The sequence below is a fragment of the Mizuhopecten yessoensis genome, unplaced genomic scaffold, assembly GCF_002113885.1.
Source record: "Mizuhopecten yessoensis strain PY_sf001 unplaced genomic scaffold, ASM211388v2 scaffold2671, whole genome shotgun sequence".
NCBI classification, from domain to species: Eukaryota; Metazoa; Mollusca; class Bivalvia; order Pectinida; family Pectinidae; genus Mizuhopecten; species Mizuhopecten yessoensis.
Window position 1 is genome coordinate 2,177,613 of NW_018404662.1, and position 14,371 is coordinate 2,191,983.

At 36.4% G+C, this 14,371-nt stretch overlaps 1 protein-coding gene across 1 annotated transcript; it reads left to right on the forward strand.

Annotated features, from left to right (window-relative positions):
- The first annotated feature begins 47 nt into the window (after positions 1–47).
- On the forward strand, positions 48–13,320 carry LOC110446318 (phenylalanine--tRNA ligase, mitochondrial-like). Its single transcript, XM_021491405.1, has 6 exons — positions 48–94; positions 3,203–3,783; positions 7,040–7,199; positions 7,850–7,981; positions 8,573–8,733; positions 12,017–13,320. The coding sequence occupies exons 2-6, from the start codon at positions 3,205–3,207 to the stop codon at positions 12,302–12,304; spliced, it is 1,320 nt and encodes a 439-aa protein (XP_021347080.1). The 5' UTR covers positions 48–94; positions 3,203–3,204; the 3' UTR covers positions 12,305–13,320.
- Positions 13,321–14,371: the final 1,051 nt, after the last annotated feature.

Below are 14,371 nucleotides of genomic sequence, written 5' to 3' on the forward strand. Positions count from 1 at the left end.
ATAGCCAAAGGTTTTATGTCGTGAATTATATGACGAAGCCATTTTCGGCAAATATGGCGGCGCCCATGTGAAAATGAAATCGTGAATTTTGAAGGTGACGATCATCTTTGAACAACTTAGGTGGTATGTTTTTACTCTTGTGTGGCTGATTTGGTTTATTGATAGATATGAGAGACGTTTTGTAAATTGTGATAAAATATGTCTTTGCAATTTGGAACAAACGCATAACCAGATAACACCACAAAAAAAGGAAACAGTACTAGGACCACTTGTCAATGAACTGCTTTCATGCGTGACCTCGACTCCGAGATTGGTTGCGGATGACTGTCTTCTGTACAGAGTGATCAAGAGCATAACAGAAGCGGTGGAACTCCAGAACGACTTAAACAGTACTACAAAAATGGGAAAGGACTGGCAGATGTACTTTAATCCTGATAAATTGGAGACCATCCACATCACCAACAAAAGGAACCCACCCAGGCACAGCTATTCCATCCACAGCCAGACACTCAAAGCTTTACCATCAGCCAAGTACCTCTGCGTTTACATCCAGAGGAACTTGTGATGGAACAAGCTGCCCTTCCAGTCCTCATTACAACCAGAGGACTTTTAAGGAAAACACCACTGAACCTGCATTGAAGGACACCAGTTCATGTATAACATTTTTTTTTTTTTTTGTAACACAGTTCATAGCTGTCACATTGTGAGTCACTTTAAACGTCTCACTATTTTTAAATCTTAAACTGGCGGTTCGAGACCTGTGCACCATGTCGCTGGAGCAGCACACCCCTTAGTTAGGGTCGACAGCTCATATGTCCAGGAAGATAATGATGATGATTATAAGATGTCACCAGCAAAAAGACAAACGCCACGAACGCCTTTATCCAATTAACATTGAAAAGCTCTCCAATACTAGACAAGGCCGTCTGCTACACTACCTTAGTAAGACCCCTATTAGAATATTTCTCAACCATGTGGAACCCATATACTCACAGGAGCATTGACAAACTGGAGAATGTGCAAAGGTGTGCAGCATGCTATGTCATGGACGACTTTGACAGACACAGCAGTGTTACAGCCTGTGAGTGATGCTACTCCAGCTTGGATTGAGCAAACTCCAGGAATGCCGGCTGAGGGCACAGCAAGTGATGGTCTACAAAATGATACACAACGTCGTAGACATCGTCCTACTAATCCAGTGTACCTCATAACATCAGAGACGACAACCAGAATAACAAGAGAGCACCCACACCGCTACCTCACCCCCCACTCCAGGATCCTAGCTTACCAACATTCTTTCTTCGCAACAGCAGTCAGGACCTGGAACAAGCTCCCCTCATCAGTACTGGAGTCACCATCGATAGAGGCATTCCACCACAGCCTCTGTAGTGTCCAGCTGGTGGTAACACAGTAGACACCTGTTGTTTTAACTTTTTAACTGTACATAGTGGAGCGTAACTTGCACCATTCATCCTGACATGCACTAGGGCGTTAGTTAGTCCAAATTATTCTGACGTTTTATCGACTTTTTTTATCTTGATCTGTCGTCGGTTAATCGACGACAGACCGATATAAAAAAAGTCGATAAAACGTCAGAATAATTCGGACTAGACGTTACTATTCAAGATGAATCTTGCACTGTATAACACAGAAGAAGAAGAAGAAAAATAATGTATCTACACAATTTGTACATGCAGGCTGGGAACGCTGCACACCTTATTCAAGAGACTGTCCTCTGTTTAATAGAATATCCATTTATGATGGGACAAAAATGCCTTAACATGTATATCGAAAAAATTGTCACATCTATACAGTTAAAAATCAAAGTTGATAAACTAAACAGTAATGAACCTTCCGGTATTTCATTTTATTACACTTAACATTAGTCAGGTTGGTAACAGTGGCACATATGGGAAATAATCCTGCATTTGGGTAACAGTTACCCAAATGAGTAACAATATTATTGTTATTTGCCTTTTAAAGTTGAATGAGTGTTAAGGATTTTATTGATGTACCACAAAAGAGTACAGAATGAGCTAGAAAAGTTCAATCCCTTTTGCTATTATTGTGAAGCGGAACTGGACTGAGTCGGTCATCAACGACCAGGTAGCACACATGGTAGATCGTCTGTCTATAGTTTGGAGGGTCCCGAGTTTGAACCCCCATCTGGCCGTGTATTTTTCCACTCCTGTTATATTTGGTGTCTGTGACCAATCCTTGTTTCAAGTACTTGATGAATGCTACCCGGGTGTAAATAGTGATGCCTTCTAGGCCAAGACTTGGAAAAAACGGAGGCCGAAATGTAGCAGAAATGGACTGAATCGATTGTCTGTGACCAGGTAGCTGAATTGGTAGAGCGCCTGTCTATAGTTTGGAGGGTCCCGTGTTTGAAACCCCATCTGGTCACGCAATTTGCCATCTCCTGTTACCATTGCACTTTACTTCTGAACATACATAATATAATAATGATGAATAAACGTTAAAAAAATACATTCAATAGGCATTAAAACATTCTAAAATGATTTGTACAATTTTGTGGCAAAAGTGGGTTTGAGAAGAGATTGTATTGACAGACTGTTCCCATGAATACGAAAACAAAGTTGATATGTTGCTCTAAATCACTTTGTTTTTGAGGGCAATTAATTTTCTTATTTTACATAAATTCAAGTGGAGACTTTTTTTTATTCCATTAAAGTGCTTCATTCTTCGCAGAATATTATCACACTCTTTGCGCATATTAAGAGGTAAAAAGCATCAGCCCATATATACAGTTTAAAGGTTAAAACAGAATCAGCACCATTAGATGGTGGAAAGGTGGATCTGGCAGATGGCTTGGTGGAATGCATCTGCGGACATAGCTGATACAACCGAGGATGGTAGTCGGTTCCAGGTTCTAATGTTCACATTCCCTAATTTAAATGGCCTAGGTACTAGGTATATTAAATCATAGGTGTCATTCAAGATGATTGCTTGCAGGGCTAAATTTAAAAAAAAGGCTAACACTAGTAATGAGTATAAGCACTCCTACTGAGTTGGATACATTTTCGGTAAGGGATCATTTTTTTTATGCCTTGGTTTGGGTACAAGCTCATTTTATAATATAATTATATTACTTTTTGTGTTTGTTTTTTTGATCTATACTTACAACTATATTGAATATGCATATTACAATTGTTCACATAAGTTTTGATCTTTTTTTCAGAAATGCAGTCCTTTATCCAATGGAGAAGAGGTGTCGAGGTGCTCCTGCGACAAAACAGAATATGTACATACTGTACAAAGTCGAATATGACACCGTCAGCAGACATTACAACAGATACCGTTACTGTCCGAGGGAAAACCTATAACAGGGACAGTTGGACAAATGTAACACCAACCATTCTGCAGAAATTGGGCAAGAATTTACATGGCAAGAAATATCATCCTCTAAATCTCATCAAATTACGAATCAATGACTTTTTCTATAAAAACTACTTTAACAAATACAGAAACCCACTATTCTCTGTATATGACAATTTGAGTCCCGTTGTAACACTGTATCAGAATTATGACAGCTTACTTGTGCCAGTGGATCACCCAAGCAGAAGGAAAACGGACAGTTATTACATCAACTCAGAGTATATGCTGCGAGCCCATACATCTTGCCACCAGGTGGACTTGATAGGAATGGGCCTTGATGCATTCCTCCTGTACGGTGATGTGTATCGCAGGGACGCCATTGACTCCAGCCATTTTCCAGTATTCCATCAAGTGGAAGGATTAAGACTCTACACTAAATATGAGGTCAGTTTTAGAATTAAGAATTTACACATGAAAGACAAGAGGTTTATGTGATATATTTCCTATAGAGTCTAAGACCTGTTGAATTTTTATAGACCAAGGCAATTTACCAAGACATTTTCACTTAAATACTCAGTTCTTTGATTAAATGAAGTTAAAAATATGTTTAATAATAATGGAAGAAAAACAACTTTACAGAACTTTTTTCTCCTCACTATTATACTTGTCATTGAATCGTACACATCACTGGAAATATTTGCCATAGTTTGGTCGTCCATGAAGTATAAGATTTCCATTACCAGACCTGCAGTGTTTTTTATGGTGTTTGTCTACTGTAAAGTTTTAACACTGTGAGGTGATGTTAACTAAAGGCTGATTGACATCTTGTTGATTGTAAAATTGATGCTTTTTTATTTAAGGATAACCCTACTGTATTTTTAGGTCACCTGAGGTTTAGCTCAAGTGACCTATTGCTATTCGTCTTCGTCCGTCGTCCGTTAACATTTTACATTTTTAGCCAACCATCATATGATGGTGGGCTATTCAAATCACCCTGCGTCTGTGTAGCCCACCATCATCTGATGGTGGGCTATTCAAATCACCCTGCGTTCGTGGTCCGTGGTCCGTCAGTCGTCCATCCTTAAACAATTCTTGTTATCAGTATTTCTCAAGAAGTACCAAAGGGATCTTTCTCAAATTTTATATGTAGGTTCCCCTTGGTCTTAAGCTGTGCAGGGCAACCTTTTGATACTGATCAGATAAACAACATGGCCGACAGGCAGCCATCTTGGATTTTGATATTGAAAGTTTGTTATCGCTATTTCTCAAGAAGTACTGGAGGGATCTTTCTCAAATTTTATATGTAGGTTCATCTTGGTCCTTAGCTGTGCAGGGCAACTTTTGAGACTGATCAGAAAAACAACATGGCCGACAGGCAGCCATCTTGGATTTTGATAGTGAAAAATTGTTATCGCTATTTTCCGGGAAGTACGGGAGGGATCTTTCTCAAATTTTATATATAGGTCCCCCTTGTTCCCTTATTGTGCAGCAGTGCCTGAAATGAACGGTCGCCAGCTCGCCAATGGCGAATAAAGTCTTGCTCGGGCGACCAAAAGTTGTCAAAAGTGAGGTAGTCACTGGCCCAACAAATTTATGAATTAAAGAAATTATAATCCCTTCCACTGGGGGGCAGTGCATTTTTCAGTTGTCATTACTGCGATTTAAATCAAACTGTCCGCGATTTAGAAAATGTGATGATTTTTTTCAGATTTTCTATAAATATGGCCAGGGTGTCTTCTTTGAGGTGCAAGTTTTGTGTATTTTCTTTGGGAAATACTAAAATACTAAAGACCTGAAGGAGTGGATCATGTCAGGTTTTAACTAGGGTTGAAGAATTAGAAATATAAAGTTTTATTCTGTTTTACATATAACAAACATTGTCATGTTAATGTAATTTAAATGTGCTGAAGCATTGTGTTAAATGCTGTGGAAATATTTCTTCCCAAAATTATTTGGGCCACCAATATGTCATTTGGTCCAGTGCTTCTAATTTTTTACTCGCCCCCAAGAAATAATTGGGGCCAGTCAATACAGGTTCCCCACTATCCTTTATTGTTCATGTTAACTTTTGAAACTGATCAGTTAAACAAAATGGCCTACCGACAGCCATCTTCGATTTTTGACATTGAAGGTGTGTTAGTCCTATTTCTCAGGAATAACTTGAGGGATCTTTCTCAAATTTGATATGTATGTTTCCCTTGATCCCTCTTTGTGCATAATATCATCAGTATTAAGTTTAGATCAAAAGTTACCTCAAGATACATTTACAGTTAACATGACTCGATCAAACAGATTAGAGGAAAGAAGAGAAAAGATAGCACTGACAAAGAACTAATGAAGATGGTACAATGGTGGGTGCCAAGATCCCTCTGGGATCTCTTGTCAAGGTTACTGACATCTCCCTGACCAAGTGTTGTTATTTTTCGGGTCGATCAGAAATCCATTATGGCCGCCACGGCCGCCATTTTGAAAAAAAAATCAAACTTAAAGTCAAGTTCTGCTTGGCCGATTGAACTGAAACTTGGTAGGGATGATCGACTTATGGTCCTGACAAAGTGTTGTTATTTTTCTGGTCGATCAGAAATACAATTTGGCTGCCACGGCTGCTATTTTGAAAATAACTATTTCAAACTTATAAACAAGTTCTAATAGGCCGATTTAACTGAAACTGGGTCTAGGAATGATCAGCTCATGGTCCTGACAAACTTAAGTTAACGTTATACTTAACTATTTTACTCAAATTGGTACATATTTCAACAACCAAAATAAATACTGTAGGATTCAGGTGACCGTTAAGGCCCATGGGCCTCTTGTTCATTTTGCGGAAGTAAATCGTGATTATACTGTCCCCGCCAGATACTTGCGACAGTATAATCATGATATACTGACGCAAATTTCAAAATACAGTAGAGTTATCCCTATTCTAATACATATCAACCAAAACCACAGAAAGAAGCAACGGTTTTAAGATACATGTATCTTTGAGTGTTTTCTGCAAATTCTGGGTCTCTCTGCTCAGGATTGGTGACGTCAGAAATATTCAAAGTGAGGCGGAATTACGTTGACCTTTCAGGGTCACGCTATTGTTCGTGATGTCATGAATAATCAATTTCATGACGTGTCTGGGTCAGTCTGGGTCATCAACGTCATTAACGATCGCTATCAAGGCTTTATATGCAAATGAGAAATTTGTGGATGGTATATTGTAGTTTTACCGTCGCAAATTATTTAGATTGACCAATCAAATGCCATGTTACATCTCAAATGAATTAGAATATGTTTTGTATGTTGGAAAACTTCATTTTTTTGCAAAATGTTTCCAGTAACCCTATCTCATTATCTTGGTTTACATCGTTTGGCTGCAAAGTAATAATTAATAATTTGAGGTCCTTATATACCGCTTTATCACAACCTAGTTTGTCGGTCGTCTTAAAGTAACCCTATCTCATTATCTTGGTTTACATCATTTGGCTGCAAAGTAATAATTAATCATTCGAGGTTCTTGTATACCCCTTTATCACAACCTAGTTGGTAGGTCGTTTCAAAGTGGTTCACAAATTATTATATGAGTCTTTAGAAAGATTTTTTATTAACTATTTTGAAGGTATTAAGAAAATTCAAATAAAATGTTTATTTTTGTACATGACCTCATAAATCTAAGAGTGTTTCAGAATTCTATTGTTTGTCTTTGTTATTTTAGCTTTTTAACAAATCAACAGACAAGGATACATTGAATCTGTTTGAAGATGGTCAACGCCTGCCTACAAAACAGGAGAGCCACACTCATGAGACGTCAGTAATGATGGAGCATGACCTGAAAAAAACATTGGAAAATCTTACGTTTCATTTATTTGGAAAAGGTACTGTACCAAACATCACTGCATGCTCCTCCCTGTGGCCACTCTTACTAGATCAATGTAAAAAAAACCAGGCCTGAGTTTTATGAACATTCCTTAAAACTTTAGAATTCGGTAACTTAGTTTTTCAATAGGAAATCATTATAGAAACTAACATTTAATCTTAAATTAAGTATTTTTTTGTCTGCAGTGATGTTTCGTTATTGAAAATTTGATGTTATGGAATTTACTTAAGGAACAGTCATTACTCTTTGGTCTGTTCTAGATCTGTTGATTTGAGTTTAAAGTTGATTGGAAATTTTTGATGATAAAAATACAAATATATGTACCGGTAGTAGTATTTTTGTTTTGTTGAAAAATGAGATGGGCACTCAGAACATTTGGCAATTTGTCTGGTACATCTTATTATTTTACAATATGTACCAGTCTGACTAACCTCTTTAAGCACAGACTTTAAATTGTTGACGACCTCCTTTATGGCCCTTTATGGGATCAATTATTTGTAGCCCAGCATCACTTAATGTTTGTAAGCACTATCGACTCTCAGAAAATATAATTATAAAGCCTATAATGAAACCAATGGACAGAGCTTTTAAGATGACAATTATACATATATTAGGATACTTTGTAAGTTCTGTATATTTGAATTCCAGATATTGAGGTGAAGTGGGTTGATGCCTATTTTCCATTCACCCACCCATCGTGGGAGTTGGAGATTAAGTTCCGTGGAGAATGGATGGAGGTCTTAGGCTGTGGCATCATGGAACAGAAGATCACGCGTTCAGGTAAAAGAAAAAAAAAAACCTAACAAAAAAGAATACCTGCCTCCTATATACAATGTATATAACACTTCACCTTCCATATCATTTGCACCAACTTTTACATAGTCAATTATTCACAAGGGTTGCACATTTACTATTGTTGTAAATCTGTACATGTATAAGCAATATTTCAGTACAAAGATATTCTATTTTCTCTTTCCTCCAGAAAAGGAAAAAGTCTTTAATAAATCCATTTAATGGAACATGTACCGTACCTACCACAAATTAAAAAAAAAACCATTTAGTAAAACGGAGAATTGAAATACATGTTAGGACTTTTGTACAAGGAATGATTTATGTGTGATCATGTAACCAACATATTTTTCACGTTGATTCCCCGACTACAAAATATTACAGCTCAACAACATTTGTCCATTATCTTAGAGGGAATAGCTGACAACTTCACTATGTTTATCAAAACACCACTACATGTACGTACTTTCAAACACTGGCAAACACAAAAATTGAATTGATGACTTTTTTAATGTGTTAATACCTTACTGGAACTTCTTTTCTTTGTAATAATTTGTCATTGTTATATTTTACTAAATTTAGCGGGGGCAGCAGACAAAGTTGGATGGGCGTTTGGTCTGGGGTTGGAGCGACTTGCTATGAAACTCTATGAGATTCCTGACATTCGCTGGTTCTGGAGTGAAGACACAGGATTCCTTTCACAGTTTGAAGTTCAAGACCCATATACATCTATCACCTTTAAAGTTAGTCTATTTCATTTGTTGTCTCTTGAAATTACATCAGTCAATCAAATCAAAATTTTGCGGTCAGATAAGAAGTTTGGAGAGTTTGGCCATGTTATCGTATCCCAGTGGGCTGGTCAAGATATTGGCCATTTTGTGTTTGTCTTTAAAATATTTAGACAGGATGTATTAAACATGTAGGGGATATTTTTCTAGTTTCCCTTTGGATACCATAATTATACAATCGAAATACATGTATGATATAATTCTGATATTTTTCTTGAGTCTAAGAGTATCAGTATATTCTGCCTTAAGAATGAAATATATAATTATGGTATTCAATAGGCAAACTAGTAAAGTTTCTTTGCATTTTTTTTAAGTACATTGTAGTAACAACTACAAAAATGTTATTCCATCAAAAACGTGTGGGAACATAATCTTTGGTGCTATATTTGACACATGACAACCAGTAAACATGCATGCCAATTTGAGTGGGCTACTCAACAAATTTCTATTATTTGGTAAGAATTGTTTAAATGTTATTTAGTAGTGTAGTTAATTCAAAACGTATCTCCTACTGTTGCTTCATCAGTATTTGAACAGAAAAAAATGTTACTTTGAATGCAGTGAATAGAAAGTGCCATTATTCTGTCAATACCAGAAGTGATTTCTATGAACCGTGACAGATTGATCACTTCTGACATCTGTCACACTGTGAAGGAAATCAGTTTTATCAATTTGATAGAATCCAGTATCTCACTGGAAAATGGTAATAAACATATTTATATGTTATAAATGTATTTATTGCATTTTCACTTGTGAGATATTGGGAATTATCATTTTCATGAAAACTTCTCTCCCACAACCAATATAATTTTGCTCACTCCTGACTCATTGGATAATAGGAGTTGGTAAACATTTTTATTTACTCACAAGTGGGTAACACCCGTAACATGACATCATTGGTCAATCTTCTAATTATGATGTCGCATTACAATGTTCTCGGATGTCATTTTCCGGTGCGAGTCATGAGTCATGGCAATTGTTTCCCCTATTGGAAACAGACAAAATGTATTTATAAATGAAACATGCGGTTTTCTAGATAGAAATAGGAACATAATGGGAGAAGATGGCCCCAAACTTGTGATGGTTGGCTGTCATGTTTATCTAACTCTCATTAGTTGTTTTTCCAATTGTAAAAATAGTAATTGGTAAACCTCGTGTCTTTATATAATTTTATAATTAAACTAACTTGATTTAGATAAACTGGATAACCAACCATTACTTGTTTGGGAACCTCTATATATCTACACCTACATTTCAAACCTGAAGTCTTCACTTCAGTGACGGTAAACACAATGTTTCAATTCACTGCATTCAGAACTGTAGAATTTCAGTTTCAGATGCAAATGAAGCAACAGTGAACAGGTGGTTGTTTTGGTACACTTTTGCTCCATACCTTAAGTTATTTAAGTTTTATCAATTCATATTAAATGCAACTACTAAGTGGATATCATTTTTGCAAGAAAAACCTTACTTGATAATGGCAGTAGTCAGTAGAATTGCGTGGAGTAAGCCATTCAAAATGGACCTCAGCCTTGTTTTTAAGCTTAATGTCATTAAAAACTAGAGTCAAATATTAAACTACATGTACTAATTCCTGCAGTTTCTGGATGAAGTATTATTTTTCATTTTTTACTTAAAAAGTACAAAATAAATTTAGAAAATATAATGGTTTTCCACTTGAATACTATATGTATTTCACAAGTATGGAAGAATAGACCTGTGATTTTCACTGGTGAAAAATATTGGTACCAGTATTCTGCAATACTTAAGAAATATATATGACATTCAATATGTAACCTTTATATATCTTTTATATATGACTCAAAGCTAGATATGTGTGGAAAGAGCCAAAGGATATAAGTTATGGCCATTTGTTTGGTTCTTTATAACGGTTAATTGTGAACAAGGGGCACTTCCAGAGATAACATTCTGCAGTCGCTGATGTTTATAAAAGAGACAGGTGTTTGAAAACTTTAAAGCAAATGTTTTGAACTCAGGTCAGTGTTATGTGAAACAGGTCGCGTCTGAAATTATCTATATAAAAGAAATTAAAAAAAACAGAGTTCTTCCCTCCGCTTTTCCCTCCTGCCTGCTTGACACTTGCGCCCTTGCCTCACAACCGACCTAACTCCCTCCCCTTTGCCACCCTCTCCCTACTTTCTTACCACCCCTTACTTCACATCCTCATCTCCCACTGCCTCCTGTCTCTTTGCTCTCCAACCCTTGCACATCCCTTTCCCCCCACCGCCGGCCTCTCTTTTGCTTCCTAGTCTTTGCCTCCTCTTGCGTCCAAACTCTTATCTCTTTCTTGCTGAATGTCATATGCCTCTTCCCTTCTCCCCATTCATTGCCTCTCTCTTGCTCCCCATCCGTTGCCTCATCCCTTCGTCCCATCACTTGCATCCTCTCTTCTCCCAACCTTTGGATTTCTGATTCTCCCCACTCTTTATATAATTACCTCTCCCTTTCCCCCCACCTCTCGCTTCTCTCTTGCTCGCCACCCGTTGCCTCTGTGTTGCTTCCCGCAAGTTGCCTCTCTTTTTCGTTCCCCGCCCGTTGCCCTTCACTTCATGCTATCCGCCCCTGCCATTCCATGCTTCCCCTTGCTCCTACACTCTTGCGCTCAGAAGTCTATGTTATTATAATCTGTTTTCTTGATGTTTGAGGTTATAATTGAAATCTCCAATTGATTTACACATTTATCCACGTCATTGACAATTGTCATTCAAAACAATACCATATTATCATGACAATGAAAATATTTCGTTATTTTATAATAAGATCTATATTGACAAAGCTGCACCATTGTTTTTCTTTCTTAAGTTATTGTTATTGACATTGCGGATTAACTTTTACTAGTCGTACAGAAAGGAAATTTGAAACGCATGTTTAATGAGTTCGGTTGTAAGTGTTTGTGTTCAATTAAAGAAGAGTTGTGAAAATGTGTTGGATACTTGTTCACATTGTGAAACCCTGATACATTAGATTAAGTGGGATACATTCAAGTAATACTTAGACCCACAGTGATGGGGTAACATAATCGAGTTGTGGAGATGTCAGATGTAAAATGATGCTTACCTTCAAGCAAAACAACCATTGATTCACAGAGGTTAACTTCCATTCAATTTCATAACCAAAACAAGATTTAAGCATGAATCGAACAATTTAAGACGATCAGTAACATCCGAATTGATGTGCATGCATGATTTGTCAAAAAGCTTTCCTTCTCTAATTCCAGCCGGTCAGTGACAGTCCACCATGCATTAACGACATTTCTTTCTGGATCAACCAAAAGAGCTTTTCAGAAAACGACTTCTATGACCTGGTAAGGGCAGTAGGGGGAAACCAAGTGGAACAGGTGCATTTGATTGACTCTTTTTTCCACCCGAAAAAACAGCGTCAGAGTCAGACTTACCGGATAGTGTATCGCCACATGGAACGACCACTGACCCAGAATGAGGTCAACATTTTACACGAGAAAATCTCCTCAAAGGCCGTGCAAACGCTTGATGTGGATATAAGATGATAATCATGTCAGTATAGACAGAGATGATACTTAATTGTGATGCTTAGATGGTGTTTAAATTTGATTGTTGATAAAAGATTATCTGTATTTCAGTTTCTTCAATTAAAAAAAGAAAACAATACAGGATTATAAAATTCAAGGATCAAAAGTAGCAGATTCAATTCGCTTTTCATTGGATAAGTTTGATGACATGAATATATTGATCGTGTTGTGTTTGTCAGGTAATGTTGTTGGCTGTGAAGTATGATAGGATGAGTTCATTATAACGGAATATGCAGAGGCGGAAAACGCTGTGGCATCTTCTATTGACTTTGGAAATTGTTTTCAGAGATATTCATATGATCCATATGTACATTAGTAGAGAAAGAGAATTTACTTTCAGTGTACATGTGTCAGGTACACTTGTATAGACAAATCGAATAGAGTATAATGATATAATTACGTGATTCAAGCTCTACTACATATATGTACCTAGTACAGTAGCAGGTGTTTTATTTACATAATGACTACCGATATGTATTTTGGAAGAACCTATCAAGATATATTTTTATGTAATCACTTTTGCATGTTTGTTTAAATATGATATGCATTGAATTTGTTTTTACAGCAAAAAATATAAAGTTTAAGTTAACAGTGAAAGTTTGTATTAAATAAATACAGAATGCTGTGCGGTGAGACGACACAAAGTAAAATGTGTCTGCAAGGCATATTTTATTTATTTAATCATAAATCGTAAAATAATTGAATGAAAAATGTACCTTTTTGAGTTCTTTCTCTTAAAATCAAACAACATACTGGACGTTCATTTGTAAGTTTAATTTTTGTGTGAAAATAAATATATTGGTTGGATGGCCATATGAATGTGTGATTTGTACATGTAGTCCTTTACATAACTTGAATTCATGTTGCCATGGTGTAGAAATGTAGAATGTCTTCATTCATGTTCATATGGTTGAACAATATTTTAGTTTTTGTATTAAAATTGAAAATAAAAACATATTGCTGAGGTATGGAAACATGGTCTGTCTTTTCCTGTTCCATAGGTTAGTGCTACACAGATTATAGTTGCATTCCTCATGAAGACAAATGTTTCTGCTTCATACAAGATGTAGATACTGAATTCGACCCTTTTTATGCCTCACATTAAGAAATAGCCTTATATATATATAAAGTTAAGAACAATTGTTTCTTTTAAATCTGGTAAAGCGGTATGTGTTCTATAGATCATTATTGCACCAAAAATGCAGCAAGGGTTTATCTACTTAATGCATGTTGCGGATGACATATTTTACTTGCACTTTATGTTTGACTTTGGAAAGAAGAAATTGTCATATATCGGGATATTAATGTGCGTTTCGTCAATATCACCAATATATCAATGATGCAGTTACGGTAGCTCTACTGTATGCAAGTTGCAGGTGCCCGATCTGTTCTGCAATTTACGTTCCACTGACTTAGTGAAGGTGAAACAGTCTTATCCCTATCTCAAGTTGATTGTTTTGTCAGTATCTAGGTAATATAAAAAAGTAATATTACATGGAATACACTTAAAACATTGCAAAATAATCCCCTGTTAACAGTATTTCCAAAACATTGCAAAATAATCACCCGTTTATAGTATTTCCCAGTCATTATTAAGTACTATTAAAATACTATTATTGTTTGCATCACTGCTTGAGGGATTTGATATAGCAATATAACTGCAGCGCTCTGAACCATTCACAGTTATATACAGTGCTAAATTTTAACTGACCTTGAATGAAGAGCGGGGAAAACCGAGATCGGTGTCCTATGTTTTAACAGGGTATTGAATCATTCCATAAAAAAGCGTTCAAATTTAATACATTTCCCATTGGAAAGAGAAAACTATTTGATATTTAAAATATTTTATTTTCCGCTTTAAGCTTGAATGTTCTGCCCGACACCAAATATCAGAAGTCAAAGCTAATCAAACATCATGATGACCTAGCAAGGGCTACACATTTTGATCTTTCAAAACCTCTAAAGACCATCTAAAAGTCAGTGATCCTAACTGATTAGCAATGATCGAAATCGGAAAGTTTATTA

Coding starts and splice junctions, on each gene's coding strand:
- LOC110446318 (XM_021491405.1), top strand. CDS start 3,205: ATGCAGTCCTTTATCCAATGGAGAAGAGGTGTCGAGGTGCTCCTGCGA. Junction 7,982..8,572: donor ACAGAAGATCACGCGTTCAG/GTAAAAGAAAAA, acceptor TACTAAATTTAG/CGGGGGCAGCAGACAAAGTT. Junction 8,734..12,016: donor ATACATCTATCACCTTTAAA/GTTAGTCTATTT, acceptor CTCTAATTCCAG/CCGGTCAGTGACAGTCCACC.